Genomic DNA, 16889 nt, shown 5'->3' on the forward strand with positions numbered 1-16889 from the left:
GACTTCCTCTTCCTCCGTCTGAACTTCAAACTGCAGTGGAAAACCTGCCGGTCCCTTCATCATCGTCATCGTCAGCTTCAGGTAGAAAACTTTAACTGGGTCAGGAGGAGGCAGTGGAAACACGAGCAGCAGCAGCTACACCTTCTTCCTCCACCTTCTTCCTCCACCTTCATCCTTCATCTTCATCCTCCATCTTTTTACTCCACCTTCTTCTCCACCTGCAGAACCAGGTTAAATCCGGAGGTGAAACAAGCAGCAGATTATCGACAAACGAGTTCCAGTGTGAAGATTTGTTTTCTGCTCCGTCTTCTTCTCGGTCCTGCTCCTTGTTCTCTCCTTCTGACCCGGTGAATTTCCTCCCGTGCGCCTGGACCTCCACCTCCAGTGTTTCTCCCAGTGGATATTCAACAACAGCACCCACTAGTGGTCCGACCTGCTAACTACATCGTTTTCAGTGTTTCTGCCGTTTCCAGGTTAAAAAGACCTGGTTTTTCAAAACGCTACCGTGTGACCGTGAAACTTTTCTCAAATGATGACGATGCGTTTTCCCGCCAAACCTTGTCGGGTGAAAAGGTCTCCTCGGTGTCTCGGTGTCTCGGTGTCTCTGTGTCTCTGTGTCTCGGTGTCTCGGTGTCTCTGTGTCTCGGTGTCTCTGTGTCTCGGTGTCTCTGTGTCTCGGTGTCTCGGTGTCTCTGTGTCTCGGTGTCTCTGTGTCTCTGTGTCTCTGTGTCTCGGTGTCTCTGTGTCTCGGTGTCTCGGTGTCTCTGTGTCTCGGTGTCTCGGTGTCTCTGTGTCTCGGTGTCTCTGTGTCTCGGTGTCTCGGTGTCTCTGTGTCTCGGTGTCTCTGTGTCTCTGTGTCTCGGTGTCTCGGTGTCTCGGTGTCTCTGTGTCTCTGTGTCTCGTGTCTCGGTGTCTCTGTGTCTCTGTGTCTCGGTGTCTCTGTGTCTCGGTGTCTCGGTGTCTCTGTGTCTCTGTGTCTCTGTGTCTCGGTGTCTCTGTGTCTCGGTGTCTCGGTGTCTCGGTGTCTCGGTGTCTCTGTGTCTCTGTGTCTCGGTGTCTCTGTGTCTGTGTCTCTGTGTCTCGGTGTCTCGGTGTCTCGGAGGCTTTTTGTTTCCTGGTTTCAGGTTGAAGGACGGACAGCCGCTCAGAGCAACACTTTCCACAGGCTCAGTGGACGGACAGTAACAGGGACAGTTTCTCACACGGAGACCGTCTTCCTGTTTAGCGTCAGTGTCGCTCTCACTTTGTGTCTCGGCTCCGGGGGGACGGCCGACAGCAGGACGGGTCAAACGAGTCCACGAGGACGTGATGTCCAGGACCTGAGACGGCAGATCAAAACCAAGGTCGCTGAAAGTTTCCTCATTTCAAACTCAGAGAACCGGCGGCTCCGTCCCGACATGTTCTCATTCCGGTCGAAGAAGAAAGAACAAAGTGAGCAAAATCAGTCAAACAGAAAAATGTTCTTCAAACAGGATTTATTAGTTCAGAAGTAATAGATTACTTCTTTCACTCGAGTCTCACAGTTTAAATAAAGAAAAGCCGTTTGATAGAAAAGCTTCAACTGACTAATGTCAGTTTCTTCTAATGGAGGAGGGGGAGGGGGGGGGGGAGGAGGAGGAGGAGGAGGAAGGAGGAGGAGGAGGGGGGGGGGAGGAGGAGGAGGAGGAGGAGGAGGAGGAGGAGGAAGGAGGAGGAGGGGGAGGGGAGGATCAGGAGGAGGAGGAGGAGGAGGAGGAGGGGGGGAGGAGGGGAGGAGGGGAGGGGGGGGAGGAGGAGGAGGAGGAGGAAGGAGGAGGAGGGGGAGGGGGGAGGGGAGGATCAGGAGGAGGAGGAGGAGGAGGGGGGTGGAGGAGGGGAGGAGGGGAGGGGGGGAGGAGGAGGAGGAGGAGGAAGGAGGAGGAGGGGGAGGGGGAGGAGGAAGGAGGAGGCGGGGATATTCCAGTTCTGCTTCACTTCCCACCATCAGGCTGTTATTACTGCGTTATAAAGTGAAGTTATAATAGATAGATAGATCAAAGCTCCGCTACACGTCTTCTCCGCCCTCCTCTTCTCCGCCCTCCTCTTCTCTTCTCCGCCCTCCTCTTCTCCGCCCTCCTCTTCTCCTCCCTCCTCTTCTCCGCCCTACTCTTCTCCACCCTCCTCTTCTCCGCCCTCCTCTTCTCCTCCCTCCTCTTCTCCGCCCTCCTCTTCTCCACCCTCCTCTTCTCCTCCCTCCTCTTCTCCACCCTCCTCTTCTCCTCCATCCTCTTCTCCTCCCTCCTCTTCTCCGCCCTCCTCTTCTCCGCCCTCCTCTGAGCGACGGAGCGTCAGCAGCAAACAGCTGATGACTTAATAAACACTTCCAGCTGACTGTCATGGCCGCCGACCACGCCTCAGCGTCTGCACATGACGGGGGGTCAGGACACATCTAAATAATCCCCCGGATTAAACCAACACAGCAGACTGATGTTCTGACCGGCTGCCAGGTCCAGATGTGAAACGTCACGTGTGGATCAGGAAGTTCTGCTTCACTTGGGAAATTAAAAAAAAAAAAAAAATCCCTAAATCACTGGAGCCTCGACTCCACCTGAACCATTCAATCAGTTCCTCAGGTGTGTGTGTGTGTGTGTGTGTGTGTGTGTGTGTGTGTGTGTGTGTGTGTGTGTGTGTGTGTGTGTGTGTGTGTGTGTGTGTGTGTGTGTGTGGAAGGTTCCCTTCGTCCCTCCACAGTGGTCCGTCTCTCGTCTCTTCTCAGGTTCAGTCACTTCAGACGTTTCACGATGAAGGTTAAACACCAGAAAGATGGATGGATTATTGATGATGGATGGATGAAAACAAGAGGGGTGACAGATTATAAACAACAATTATAAACAACTGATAAATAGGTGAATAAATTCAAATAAATCAAACAATACCATAAAAATAGCACCAAAAAAAATATAAAAAACAATACGATGAAATCAGTAATTCATCTGAAATGAATAAATAAATAATATTTTTTATAAAATAGTTGTAATGTTATATAAAACTATATAACAATAACAGCCAGGCAGTGGAGCTGCTCTCAGCCGTGTGCAGACACTGCCCTCTGCTGGACAACATCCAGAACACACTGCTGAGGGTTTCCCCTTCCGACCAGACCGGAAACAGAGAAGCCTGGTGGACCCTGAGGGAGTGACGTCGTCATTCCGACTCTCAGCCAGGTTGAGTAACGTTACTGAAGTACAGATACACGGTGGGATTACAGTGGGATTAGAGTGGGATTACAGATAAACAGTTCATCATCATCAGCATCTTGTCAACGTCTGTTTTCCTGTTGGAAGAAAGAAAGTTCAGAGAATCAATGACGTACAAATACTCGGATACTTGTGCCGCTGATGATGAAGTCCTCATCAGTGAGGCAATTAGATAGAGTCAGTGAACACACACACACACACACACACACACACACACACACACACACACACACACACACACACACACACACACACGCTGAAAATGAAGCAGAATGAGTTATTGACTGCTTCTCACTGAAGAAAACAACATCAGACAGAAAGATTTCATCTATCTATCTATCTATCTATCTGTCTATTGTAGTAATAATAATAATAATAATAATAATAATAATAATGTAGATGGTCCAAAATAATAATCATTTCCCCTGTGGGATTATTACATCACATACAATAACATTATAATCTAATGTAATGTTGTCCATTATGATCTCATGTAGTCCAATTTAATTTAAAATTTAAAATTTAAAATTTCATTTCATCCATCGTGGGTTTCGGTTGAAAAATTCAGTGAAACTGATTCACTGTTTCTGCTCTTGAAGCTTCTCAATCGGGAGTTTTTAATTTATTAAGGACCAGAAAACGTGAGACGTGTCTGTTGATGAGGCTGTTGGAGGGCACAGGGTTAACAACTGATTAAAGTCTTTTAAATAAGCGAAACCTAAACTGTTTGGATTCGTGTTGTTCAATCATAATGTGCAGGTTGTTATTATTCACACGACGTGACTCCTGGTGACCCGAGGAGATCCTGAGGAGCTTCAGCTCGTTGACTTTCACTCCCGCTTCCTCCTGCTGCTGCTCTGAGTCCAGCGTCTGATTGAAGACACCTGTGGACTTCATCAGAGCAGCAGGACGAGGGGGTCAAAGGTCGCAGCTCGTCACACCCAGCTGATGTTCAGGCGCTCAGTGCGACTTGGAGCTGCAGGTTGGGAAATCGAGCTCCACCACAGCTGACGGAGCAGCGGGAAGGATTGTCGGGACGCTCTGCTGCGGTCATGGCTGCTCGCTTCACAATTCCAAGGTAAAACTTGTGGAGGTTCTCGGAGAAGTTCCTCATCAAACCGTTTGTAATCCGACTCTCTGTAACTGGCAGGATGTTGGTGGTCTGCTTGCTGAGTAGAGCGGTCGACTCTTCAGCTCTGGCCAAAGGTAAGAACCACTTCACCTGGAGTGACGCTTTGATTTGAAAACCGTTTCTGAAGAGTTGAAGTGAATCACTTTTCTTTTAGTTTAATAAAATCCTCAACTGAGAAGCCGCTCAGGTCATTTTATCTATTTTAAAAGTTTGAGCTGCTTTAATGAAACTCTTTAAAATGTTTGCTCCACCCAAAGTTTTCTTTGGGTGGAGTAGCTTCAGCTGATTGTAATGATGCTGGTTCTCCAGCTTTCTGCTGGTGATGAACCAACGAGACATTCTGGTGTTAAAGGAAACGTGCCGGACCTGAGGTCGACCCGGCTCTGCTGGGTTCGGCTCTGAAGGTCTTTATATCCAAGTTCTGTAGGTTTAATTTCTCATTTACATCTTCAAAACACTTTATTTTGAAACAATGCCCTCATTTCTTAATGACAATTCACAAAAATTCTCAATTTTTATTCTGCTGCTAAAGCTGCTCTGTGGCGCCCCCTATGGGCGTGTGGGGGGGCAGCTCAGAGTTTTTGATTAGAGCAGTTTTTTTTCCCCAACATAAAAATCTGTCCTTTTAAATGTACTCAATCTTAATGTTGAATATTTTAAATCTTCATTTAAAGTGAATTTATTTTAATGCAAACATTGTCAGATGTTTGAAGTATTTGATTGTTTCAATGTGAACTTCCTGTCAATAGTTCCTGAAGACAATTAAGTTTCATGTAATTCCACTTGTGTCCACTGTGGCAGTAGTGAGCTCTTCATCAGTTTCAGACGTGAACATCTTCAAATACTCATGAAGCTTTGTATTTTTTTTTAGATTGACTGTAGGAAGACTGGCTGCAAGGAATTGCTCCATCTTGTGGCACGAAGTGGAATTACAAGTCATTAGCTTGGTGACTCCGCTGCAGTTTTAAAGGAATCGTGTGTATATAGATGATCTATGACCAAGCTGAGCCACTTGGCCTCAATTTGCTCTTCAAATGTATAATCTTAACCTCACGAACACGACCTGCTCGATTTTAACCGTCGGATCACTTTGTTCTAAGGTGCTTTTGTTTTGAAATTCTAGTATCAAAGTCTGAATGTAGCGCGAATATTGAGTTTAATCTTGATGCAGTGTTTCAGCTTCAAAGTTGTTTCTGTCCATTCGGAAGTCTTCGTAGCCGGATGGCGAGGAAGTCAAACGGCTCCAACTCCTGCAGATCCTCTTAATACCCAGAACTTGAGTGTACTTGTGTGTACTTTGATTCTGAACGTTTAGAAGCTCAAACAAACAAATCAAGTCAAAGCTTGTTAAATCGACTCATTGAAGTGAGGTTTTGAGAAAAATGTAGAATTTGAATTTAATAGACGGTTTAAACTTCCTGAAATGTTGAACTGCGTGTTTTTTTTTTTCATAGAACGAGCTGAACTACTTTATTCCCGGGTTTTTAGATTTGGTTCTCGTGTGCAACAATTCTAAAGGCGGCAAAGAAACGACTGAGTCCACGCCCCTTTCAGATTTTGCCACTAAACAGAAGTTGGAAGGCAAACTAGTCGGTCAGCAGGCTTGTAATAGCAATTTGTACCACATGGTGGTGCTGGTAATCAAATTGTAAATTTGATGGCTGAAACACTTTATACACAAGATTTATATGAAAATGTTTGTGTAAAGGTGGAGGATGTTTTGGGGACGACACCAAATAAACTGGCCTTGCAGCTGAATTTAAAATACTTCAAAACTACAAGTTCCTAATGGTTTTTATATTTTCGGTTTTTGCTGACTTAATTAAAAACAGAATTTTAAACATTTTTGTCGTTCACACACGATTCTGACCAGACTTTCTGTTCTCCTCAGCTGGAAGCGCCGTAGATCACAGACTCTGGCAGGGTGGGACACCTACACCAGTCGGCGTGTACAGTAACCGGCGCCCCCTGCAGTACATCACCAGTCTGAGAGATGAAAACCGAAACAAGCAACTGGTTCAGGCAGAGGCCAGGCAGAATCCCCGGGTAGACCTTGGCTGGGTCCCCAGTCCCGCTCGGATCCAGAGTCACCTCAGTCCTCGAATGCGGACTCTGAGCCCGTCCTGGCAGCGATCGGACGTCGCCACCAACCGAGCCCAGAAAATCCCTCATCAGCTGGAAAACCAACCACAGCTAACGCCCAGGGGCTTCCTCTTCGACCTGAAGATCCCTCTCCTCAGCTCTCTGATTCCCAAGATGGACACTTCAAACGCTAAAGGCTCCGGTTTGGACAGAGGAGGTGCCCAGAGTGCTGGTCCTGCTGAAGCGGAACACGGCAGTGTGGCGATTCACAGTGGCCTCGGTCTTCCTTCCATTTCCACCGATGGGGCAAAACCCAAACCAAGCTTTCATTTCAAATTAGTTGTTCCCATACGGCCTTCTGTCCAACCTCAAACTGCCCCCAGCAGTGCAGCTAAATACTGGGAGGGGCAGAAACAAGAGAGCTCTGGATTAATTCAGAGCAGCCATGTAGAACATTCAACTGGAGAACAGAGTGGAACCTCATCTTCTGCTGGTGCTGCACAGAAACACCCCAACAAAATGCTGCATGGAATCTCGACTCTGTTTGGGGCGAGAAGACCTGTGGCGACCTCTGCTGGTGGCGGGCAGCAGACAGTGAAACCGGTTAACGTCGGGCTGCAGTCGGGTTCAACTCTTTTTGGCGCACAAAGGCCTTTGTTCGGTTCTGCTGGTGCCAAGCCCCAAAGCCCCAACGGACCACTTTGGGCACGTCCAACTTTTGGCGCAACTAGTCCTTCCTGGGGTTCTGCTGGTGCTGGACATCGTGAGACTTACCAACCAGTTGACCTGAAAGTGCCGTCAAGGCCAACCCAGGTGGGAGCAGCAGAATCTTTTGGGGGTTTTAGCGGCGCTGCACCTCAAGATGTCTACAGTCCAGTTGATGCAAATCAGCAGCAGAGTTCAGCGCTGGGTGCAGTTGGACCTCAATGGGGCTCCGTTGGTGGTGCTGTTGGTGCTGAACTGGAGTCGAGGTCTACCCTGTTTGGAGCTGGAAGACCTTCATGGACCTCTGCTGGCGGAGTACAGGAACGCACACCAACCTATGACCCAAAGGTACACTCGATTTCAACTATAGCTGGTGCACAAAGACCCTTGCTCGGCTCTGCGGTCGTCAACCGGCAATACAGTTACACTCCTGTCGAGACGAAGCCTCAATCTGGTCCCGCTGATCTGGGAGCACAGGGACCTGCTTGGGGTTCTGCAGGTGCAGCGCGGCAACACGCCATCCAGCCAGCTGAAACCAACCTGCAGTCAAGACGGCAGTGGCCTTCTTGGAGCTCTGCCATTGGCACCAGTTCGGAACAAACGTATGGCCCAGTATTCATGAAGCCGCATCCTGGTTCAAGTCTTGTTGGGTCAAGAAAGCCATCCTGGGGTGATACTGGAGAAGTGCAACAAAATACTCCAACCTACAAACCAACTGAGATACAGGTGGGGTCCAGCCACGTGGGAATCGGAAATCCTTCCATGGGTTTTACTGATGCGACACAACATCCTTACAGGCCAGTCGAGACCAAACCTCATGTGGGTTCAACTCTTATCGGAGCCCATCGGCCGCCGTTCAGCTCTGTTCATTGGCAGACGCTTACTCACAACAAAGGCGACGCCAAACCGCAAACCGGTTCAACCCAAATGAAGGTTGAAAATCCTTCAGGCAGTCTTGCAGATGGGGGGCAGCAGGTTTACCAACCCACCGGCGGTCGACTACGTCCATCAGAGGGACTCTACAGCCAGCAGTCTGCTCCAGTTAACCAGTACGGAGAACAAACTGGACTGAGTGAGTTTCCAAACACGGATGCAACCAATGTGTACAGCGCCCACATGACGCCAACAAAACCTGTCAATTTGACACCGATTTCATCTGGATCGGCGAACTTGCGACCGTGGCCTTCAAATTACGAGGGGCCATGGGAAAATGTTTACAGCGTCCAGGAAAAGCCGAGTGGCAGCAACGGTCATGGTCGACCTTCAGGACTTGGCGGTTCCCTGCTGCCCGGTGCTTCTCGGGAGTACAACTACCACCTCTATAATCCATCTGTAACGGCGAGGCCTCACGGCCCCACAGTGCCTCCACCTGCTGCTGCTGCTGCTCCATCCTGGAATCGCCGCCCACCCTTTATTCTCAGCAGAGAGCCTGCCACCTCTTCTAACTACGATGCGGAAAAGACGGTGGACCTGGTGCAAAAGTATTTTTCCAATTGGCAAAGTGGCGATTCAAGGGGAAACGCTGCCCCTCTCAAACAGCCCTCTTCTGGTCTCCTGTCCTCAAGCATCTGGCGTCCATCAGCTCAGCCTGAATTCCCGACGGGAAGGTTGAGACAAGACTCCAACCCCATGAGCCTGGATGGAAGAAACGGATACTCGCAACAGTCTAGTGGACATGGAACTGATGGATGGAATAACTACTCTGTTCATCTGGGATCTACAGACGATGGCGTTTACTCTCCTGGGAGTAACGAGGGCCGAAGGCTAATGCGTCCCAACGCTCCCGCTTTGCTTCCAGTGAACTCAAAAACAGTCGATGCTCCTCATGACGGACAACTTTCCGGCTTCGCTCATCACTTACAACCGAGTGAGCACTCGCAGGGAAATGTTCCCGGTAGCTTCCAGCCAGTCGTGGTCAAGATCAGGAAACACGACCTGCTGATTGTTTAGGAAGTTCAGCTGCGACTCTCCACTCGGCAACCAAACTGAAACCCTGCAACACGAGCTGCCAAGCATTTCAGTCAACGTCTCCCATCTCAGCACGTTCTCCAAGCATCGTCGTCTCTTCAGACCTGACGTTAAAGATTCTCTTTCAATCTTAGAAGAACCTCACGCCACCAGGATTGTTCCGATTAGGGGGGAAACCAGTTCAGTCTGGTCCAACAGGGAGTGTTCTCGTCAATAGCCCTGTAGGCCTCGTATGGAAAGCTGAGATTGTGGCTCTGCACACACTGGTGTTCTTGGAGAACTCTGTGGAAGATGAAGCAGACTAGTTGCAAGTGAGTCCTAATTCCTCCACCACCTCCTGACTGCTTTAATCTTAATCTGACAGGATTGTGTTTCTCCTCCTGCAGGTTGTGCAGTTTGAGGTGGAGCAGCGTTTGGAGAGTCGACACTGGTTTTCAATAAAGTTCCTAAACATTGAATTCTGACTTGGTTCCGTACAGTTCTTTCAACTTGAGGCGCCATTGAACCGTTTCCTTTTAGGCTTCGTCTCCAGACACGTCTGGAATTGGCTCACGAGGCTTTTTGACCGTTTTGTAGTCAGTTGCTGTGATTTACAAGAGACGAGGCTCAAAGTGTCTCGAAACGTGAATTTTTAATTTCTCAAACTTTTCCCAACGACAGTGAAAAGTCTGGAGCGACTGGGTTTCTGAGTTCTCTGCATTATTTTTCAGAATCTAAGCCATCACTAGTATAGACTCTGATTGGCTCTACTGGAAAAAGCTGTTAAAGTTTCCTCCGTGGTGTCATGACTCCCAGTCCAAATCCTCCTGGGACTTGGTGCTTTTATTTTGGCAGTCACCGTAATAACAATCCAACTTGGTCTGTCCACTAGAATGTCCGTGTTCTATTAAAGTTTAGAGCCCATTGTTCTCCATGTTTTCAGCACTAAAACTAATGGCGCCCACTAGTGGACCAACATGAAAACTACATTTTGTTTCTGTCGTTGCCATGGAAATGGCCGTTTTGAAAAATGTGTCTACTTGAAACTTTTCTGACGCAAACGTAAAATCAAGGTTTTCACTTGGAATGATGTGGAAACGCAGCCTTAATGTTTTCTAAAACTTTCCAAACTGATTTACAGGTATTATCTGATATTGTCGCTCCGGATGACTCTTTAATTAAACTGGTAAAAATGTTCACACTGTTTGCTTTGTCCACATCCAGATTTATTATGACTTTATAATTGTCTGGGTTAGTTTAGATTTAAATGTATAGATATTATGTATATCTTATGAACACTAAAAAAAACCGGCTTTTTAAACGGTTTCACATACTTTTACCCTGAAATCAGTATTGTCAAGAATACTGGCGAATTGGCTTGAAACATGTTGAACTTAATTTCTATTTCTATAGCAAACACTGCCAGCATATATCTTTATTCCTTTAGTACAATAATGCAACGTGGTAAAACTGTTAGAGCTGGATCCTATCAATGTTTAATTCCATATGAGGAAAAAATTGATGTATTTCTGTCAATCTACAAGGGGATTATGTATAGATTTGTGTATATGTGTATACATGTATTTTCCTCTGGGATAAAGTATTTCAATCCCATGGATATACAGTATGCATGTGTGTAGAGAGACTGACGGATCAATAGATGGATTCAAATTAATATAAATACTATTTTTGTATTTATCTGTATTTTGTATCTTTGTTTTGATGTTTGGATTTTTTTTAAGAGTACACATCTAGTACCTTAAACTCGCCCAAACATGATGTTCTGACGGTGCATCACATGGAAATATATTTTTAAAGAAATGATTCACCTTTAATAATGGAAGGAAATGAAGGTAACCTTGGCCTCTCCTTGTTCTCGTGTGTGTCTGTGTGTGTGTGTGTGTGTGTGTGTGTGTGTGTGTGTGTGTGTGTGTGTGTGTGTACACACAGTCAGTCATGTGGTTTGGCTCCCAGCAAACTGTGGTTACACTTTACCTGTACAGGAAGGAGGTCGGAGGTCATTTCACACCTGAAGGAACAAAATAAAAGCCGGCAGCTCCTGATGGGGATTTAAAGACATTTATAGAAGCTGACATTCTTTAATTTTATCTTTTTTTATATTTATCATAAGAAATCCGCAAACTGTTACTTTGAACTGCCGACGTCTTCAGCTTTACAATCAAATGTTTTCTACTGGAGAATCACACTTTTCAGATTAAATGACGCTTCAGATTCAGGATCATCAGATTATTCATCTGTTTATAGAACCCACAGAATTTGTTCATGATCAACCCAATCAAAAGAACATGTTTTTAAACCATTTGGGAAATTAATTTAATTTCAGTTTTAATTTTAATTTAAAAATAGTTTTAAAAACAGTTTCATGCTGTAATATTGTAAATGAGTTTATTCAGGACAAATCCATGGCAGCAGGACTCCATTGCTCTTGTCAAGCTCGTCTTTAATAAGCATCGAGGTGAAATTCACCTGTGAGGGTGGAAAGCGACGCTCTGTCATGCTCTGTGGACCATCAGTGAAGGTTATCTTGCAGCCCGTGTGTGTAATGACGCGGTGGACAAGCTGCTCTGCATCAGGAGGTTAAACATTAATGAGAATAATGAGGCAAAACAAGAAAACCAACGGAACAAATTTAAATATGTATATATATATACGGAGTGGTAGAGTATGAAATCATGTGGATAAATACAAGCAGCTTCTTTATTCTGCACTTCATAAGAATATAGTGCAAAATTACAGGAAGAGGAAAACAAAGTGCAGGAGAGGACAGAAGCACAAGAGGCTCCTCCACAATCAATATAAAACAATCCTCTAAATCAAGTGTCATATCAAGTCGATCGGTAGTAAACTATTAATTCAGCCTTAAAGGGGCCAGAGAGGCGCTACCAGAGAGGCGCTACCAGAGAGGCGCTACCAGATGGGCGCTACCAGAGAGGCGCCACCAGATAGGCGCTACCAGAGAGGCGCTACCAGATAGGCGCTACCAGAGAGGCGCTACCAGATGGGCGCTACCAGAGAGTCGCTACCAGATGGGCGCCGCCAGAGAGGCGCCGCCAGAGGGGCGCCACCAGATGGGCGCCACCAGAGAGGCGCTACCAGAGAGGTGCTACCAGAGAGGCGCTACCAAATGGGCGCTACCAGGGAGGCGCTACCAGAGAGGCACCACCAGAGAGGCGCCACCAGAGAGGCGCCACCATATAGGCGCCACCATATAGGCGCTCCCAGAGAGGCGCTACCAGAGAGGCGCTACCAGAGAGGCGCCACCAGATAGGCGCCGTAAGAGAGGCGCCGCCAGATAGGCGCCACCAGATAGGCGCCACCAGATAGGCGCTACCAGAGAGGCGCCACCAGAGAGGCGCCGCCAGATAGGCGCCACCAGATAGGCGCTACCAGAGAGGCGCTACCAGAGAGGCGCTACCAGAGAGGCGCCACCAGAGAGGCGCCACCAGATAGGCGCCACCAGAGAGGCGCTACCAGATAGGCGCTACCAGAGAGGCGCTACCAGATGGGCGCTACCAGATAGGCGCCGCCAGAGAGGCGCCGCCAGATAGGCGCCGCCAGAGAGGCGCTACCAGAGAGGCGCCACCAGATAGGCGCCACCAGAGAGGCGCCACCAGATAGGCGCTACCAGAGAGGCGCTACCAGATGGGCGCCACCAGAGAGGCGCCACCAGAGAGGCGCTACCAGAGAGGCGCCACCAGAGAGGCGCCACCAGAGAGGCGCCACCAGAGAGGCGCCACCAGAGAGGCGCTACAAGAGAGGCGCTACCAGAGAGGCGCCACCAGAGAGGCGCCACCAGAGAGGCGCTACCAGAGAGGCGCTACCAGAGAGGCGCCACCAGATGGGCGCCACCAGAGAGGCGCCGCCAGAGAGGCGCTACAAGAGAGGCGCCACCAGAGAGGCACCACCACAGAGGCGCCACCAGAGAGGCGCTACCAGAGAGGCGCTACCAGATGGGCGCTACCAGAGAGGCGCTACCAGATGGGCGCTACCAGAGAGGCGCCACCAGATAGGCGCTACCAGAGAGGCGCTACCAGATGGGCGCTACCAGGGAGGCGCTACCAGATAGGCGCCACCAGAGAGGCGCCACCAGAGAGGCGCCACCAGAGAGGCGCTACCAGAGAGGCGCTACCAGAGAGGCGCCGCCAGAGAGGCGCCGCCAGAGAGGTGCCGCCAGAGAGGCGCCACCAGATAGGCGCCGTAAGAGAGGCGCTACCAGAGAGGCGCTACCAGAGAGGAAGGACGACAAAGTGTTTCTGTTCCTCGTTGGGTTGAAGTGAACATCTGGAGAAACGTTTGTCTCGACTGCCGTAAGACGAGATGATTCTTTAAAAAGCTTTTCACCAGGGCACTATTTGGTGCGGTGGAGGAGGACGTGAGGCAGCGAATTAAAAGCTGAAAAAAAGAAACCTGAAGAACGAGCTTCAGAAACGGCCGCAAGTTTTCAATGGGACGTTTCTTCCGTCCTAAACTTCATCAGACACAGTTTACCTTCAGATCTCAAAACTGTTTCTGATGTAAACGTTTCTACACTGATTTAAACTTTAAGAGGCGTGGCGAAGGTTCCCACTGGGCAAAAAGTGCTTAAAAACATGTCGTCTCTACAGCCAGGGGACAGACGGACGGACGGACGTGTCTTGGACGTGTCTCGTACGTGTCTTGCTCAGTGGCGTATGTTTTTGTCTGCGTGTATTTATTAGTTTGTTTGTATGTATTCCACCAACTTTTTGCCCGATACTCATGGATGATTTTTCTTTTTTTTTTTTTTTTTCTTTTTTAAAAAAGTTTTTTCTGCTGGCATGGCTGCCGTACACGACCGGGGGGGAACGCACAAAGAGAGAGAGAAGAGAAGAGAGAGAAGAAAGTCGAGGGGGGAGGGGGGAGGGGGGTGGGGGGAAGGGGATAACATACAATGTCCTTGTTGTGCTACATATATTATTTGCAATAATCACACTCATCCAAATACTTTCCAACTGTTATTAGATTGAACCAGCCTGAGCAGCTCTATCTAGACAGTAAGATGATTTCCTAGATTTAACCAGCCTGAGCAGCTCTATCTAGACAGTAACGTGAAGCAGGAACATGAAATAACAAAGAGGCAACAACAAAAGAGGAACATGATTTTTAAAGTTTGAGCAAATGATGACAGACAACAAGCAACTTCAGAAGCACCTTTCGTGAGGAGTGAAAGTGTGTGTGTGTGTGTGTGCGTGTATGTGAGTGTGTGTGGCTTGTCCACTGGGTGTGGCCGGAACTGTTGTGGGGGGACCCGTGGTGACACCCCGGGGTCCGAGGCCACCGCGCCCGGACACCGCCACCCCGGCAGACAGAAGCCCCCCAGGCCCGGGGAGACCCCAGCGAACCACCCCAGAGAGCCCCGCCCCCGCCCAAAAAGCACCCGACGGAGAATGCAGAGAGGAATCCCCCCCAGGCAAGAGGGGCCCACAAGAGAAGGACAAAGGGCACAGGGCCCCAGGCCCCGACCCAAGCCGCCAAGCCGAGAAAAGGCCGGAGCAGGGCCCCCGGGCCGAGCGGGCCGAGAGCCCCCCCAACCCCGGCGGCGAGTCCCACCGCACCCCCGGGAACAGGCCCACCCACCGCCCCCCCCAACCCGGTAAGGCAGAGACGGCCCCAGCCGCCGCGCCCCGGACCAGCCCCGCCCCCAGACCCAGGAAAGCGAAGCCCGGCGCAGGCCCCGGTCGGAGAACAGTCAACTCTACACCCCCAGGAGCCTCATAATCCACCCGCCCCATAACCCCTCCCCCCGGGTCTTGATTGGGAAACCCAACCCATGACCCACCCCGCACACCCACACACCCCCACACCCCCACACACACACACACACACACACACACACACACACACACGGAACGGGGGGGGGAGTGATGACTCTCGCACCCTCAGGCCGCCGGCCGGGCCCCCTCCCGGCCACCGCGGTATCCCAACCTCCACCAATCCAACAGCAAGTGGAGAAGGAGCACCGCACCCCAGCCCCCCCACAAGCGCCGCGCCCGAGGGAGCGCGCCCCCCGTACTCCAGCCGCACTCACCCCGGGCCGGGGCGGGACCCCAGCGGGAGGTGCTGGGGGGAGCCACGTCTCCCGCCCTTCCCCTGCCCTATATGTGTGTTGGATGTATGTAAGGGTGTGTTTTGTGTTTTTCTTTGTCCAAGAAGGGGCCCATTAAATTTTGAGAGCCGTCGGGTCAAAGGTCAAAGGTCAAGGTCACAAAAAGGTCAAACATGTATTTTCATCATAACGCGGTCAGTTTTAATCCGGTTGATGTCAAACCAACGCCAACATGTTCAGTCTCCCATTCTTTATCCTCTGACGTGTCACGTGATGCAGTGACGTCATCATCCTGGTTAGGGGGTCAAAGGTCAAAGGGGGGGTCACTTGGAAAATAGTAAAATGTGTGTACGTCAGTGTCAGACTGTGCCAACGTGAAGTGATTCACACGACCCGGACAGCTGACGGAAGGAGTGACGGATCAATTAACCTTTTAATCCACCGGTTTCCATGGTGACAGGTGTGGCGCTGGTGAAGGTCTGCGGTCTACCGAGTGTAGCTCTAGTTTTTTAATCTTTTATAATTGGATTTCCTGATATTCACTGTCTTGATCTGAAACTTTTTTACTTCATAAACCAGAGAGTTTCCAGATTTGACGGCAGATTTGACTCAGATCATCATCCTGACAAGGAGTTCTCTTAATGATAATAACTTAATAAAACAGGAAGCAGCTCAGTTTAGGAAGTTTAATCCAGATTAAAAGAAACAAGGATTTGTATTTTAACATGGAAATACTTGCATCATGTGCATTAATGTAACTACCAGATGCTGCGAGGCTCAGGTAGAGAAACCTGTGAACCAGAGAAGAAAGAAACTAGGAGTATGTGAACGTCAGTTTCTGCAGTATTGACGGAGTATTTTCTCCCTGGTGACTGCAGGAGTTACTTCCTGCTCGCCGTTCGGTCCGACCGGCTTTCCCCCGCCTGCCTGTGTGAAGTTGTGCGTGTCGACTTGATTGTGGTTTGTAATGACTCTTGTTTGACTTGTGTCCTTGTTGTTCTGGCCGGCGGCCCCCCCCCGGGGGGGGGGGGGGGGCGACTCCTGACCGCAGGAGCTCGGCTATAAAACCAGGTCCTGCTTCCCTCCAGCAGAATCCACCCCGCTTGCAGGTCCGATGGAGCTGACGGCGTGCGGCGATGGCGTTCAGCTGGCCTCCTTCAAACTTCCTCCGTCGGATTCCTCTGGGAAGGCGCCGCCCGCCGGCCCGGACGGGTCCGGGCACTACCGGTGTTACGGTGACGGGAGCGACGCGCCCCCGCGAGCCCCCGGGGCTCTGAGCGGGTACGAGACCCTGGACGCCCCGCCGCACTACGACTTCTACGCCAACACGGCGGCGTGGGGCCGGCGGAGGCGCTTCCGCCCGTCGCTGTACCAGCTGCACGCCAAGCCGGAGGTGAGCAGATTATTATTATTATTATTATTATTATTATTATTATTATTATATTATATTATATTATATTATATTATATTATATTATATTATATTATATTATATTATATTATATTATTTTAGATTAGATTAGATTAGATTAGATTAGATTAGATTAGATTAAATCGGCTCCATGAGACTTTCAGAATATCTCATTGAAATAACTTTGTTCTCTTTTTGATTTCCATTCCACACTGATATTCAAAACTTCTAAAGAAGGAAAAACAGCAAAGAAAGCAGAACAGATTTAATAAAAAAGGAAAAAAGAAAGAAAGAAAAAAGAAACAATATAAAA

General features: G+C 49.1%; 1 protein-coding gene across 1 annotated transcript in view; it reads left to right on the top strand.

The window, feature by feature from the left end:
* Positions 1 to 16280: 16280 nt before the first annotated feature.
* slc12a3 (solute carrier family 12 member 3) overlaps positions 16281 to 16889 on the top strand; it is a gene marked incomplete at both ends in the record, with an annotated part of 13983 nt that continues 13374 nt past the window's right edge. The window contains one exon of the mRNA XM_080474758.1: positions 16281 to 16559. Coding sequence (XP_080330884.1) covers positions 16281 to 16559 — 279 coding nt within the window. The remainder of the gene's footprint in view (positions 16560 to 16889) is intronic.

The sequence above is a fragment of the Lipophrys pholis genome (assembly GCF_963383615.2).
Source record: "Lipophrys pholis genome assembly, chromosome: 11".
NCBI lineage: Eukaryota > Metazoa > Chordata > Actinopteri > Blenniiformes > Blenniidae > Lipophrys > Lipophrys pholis.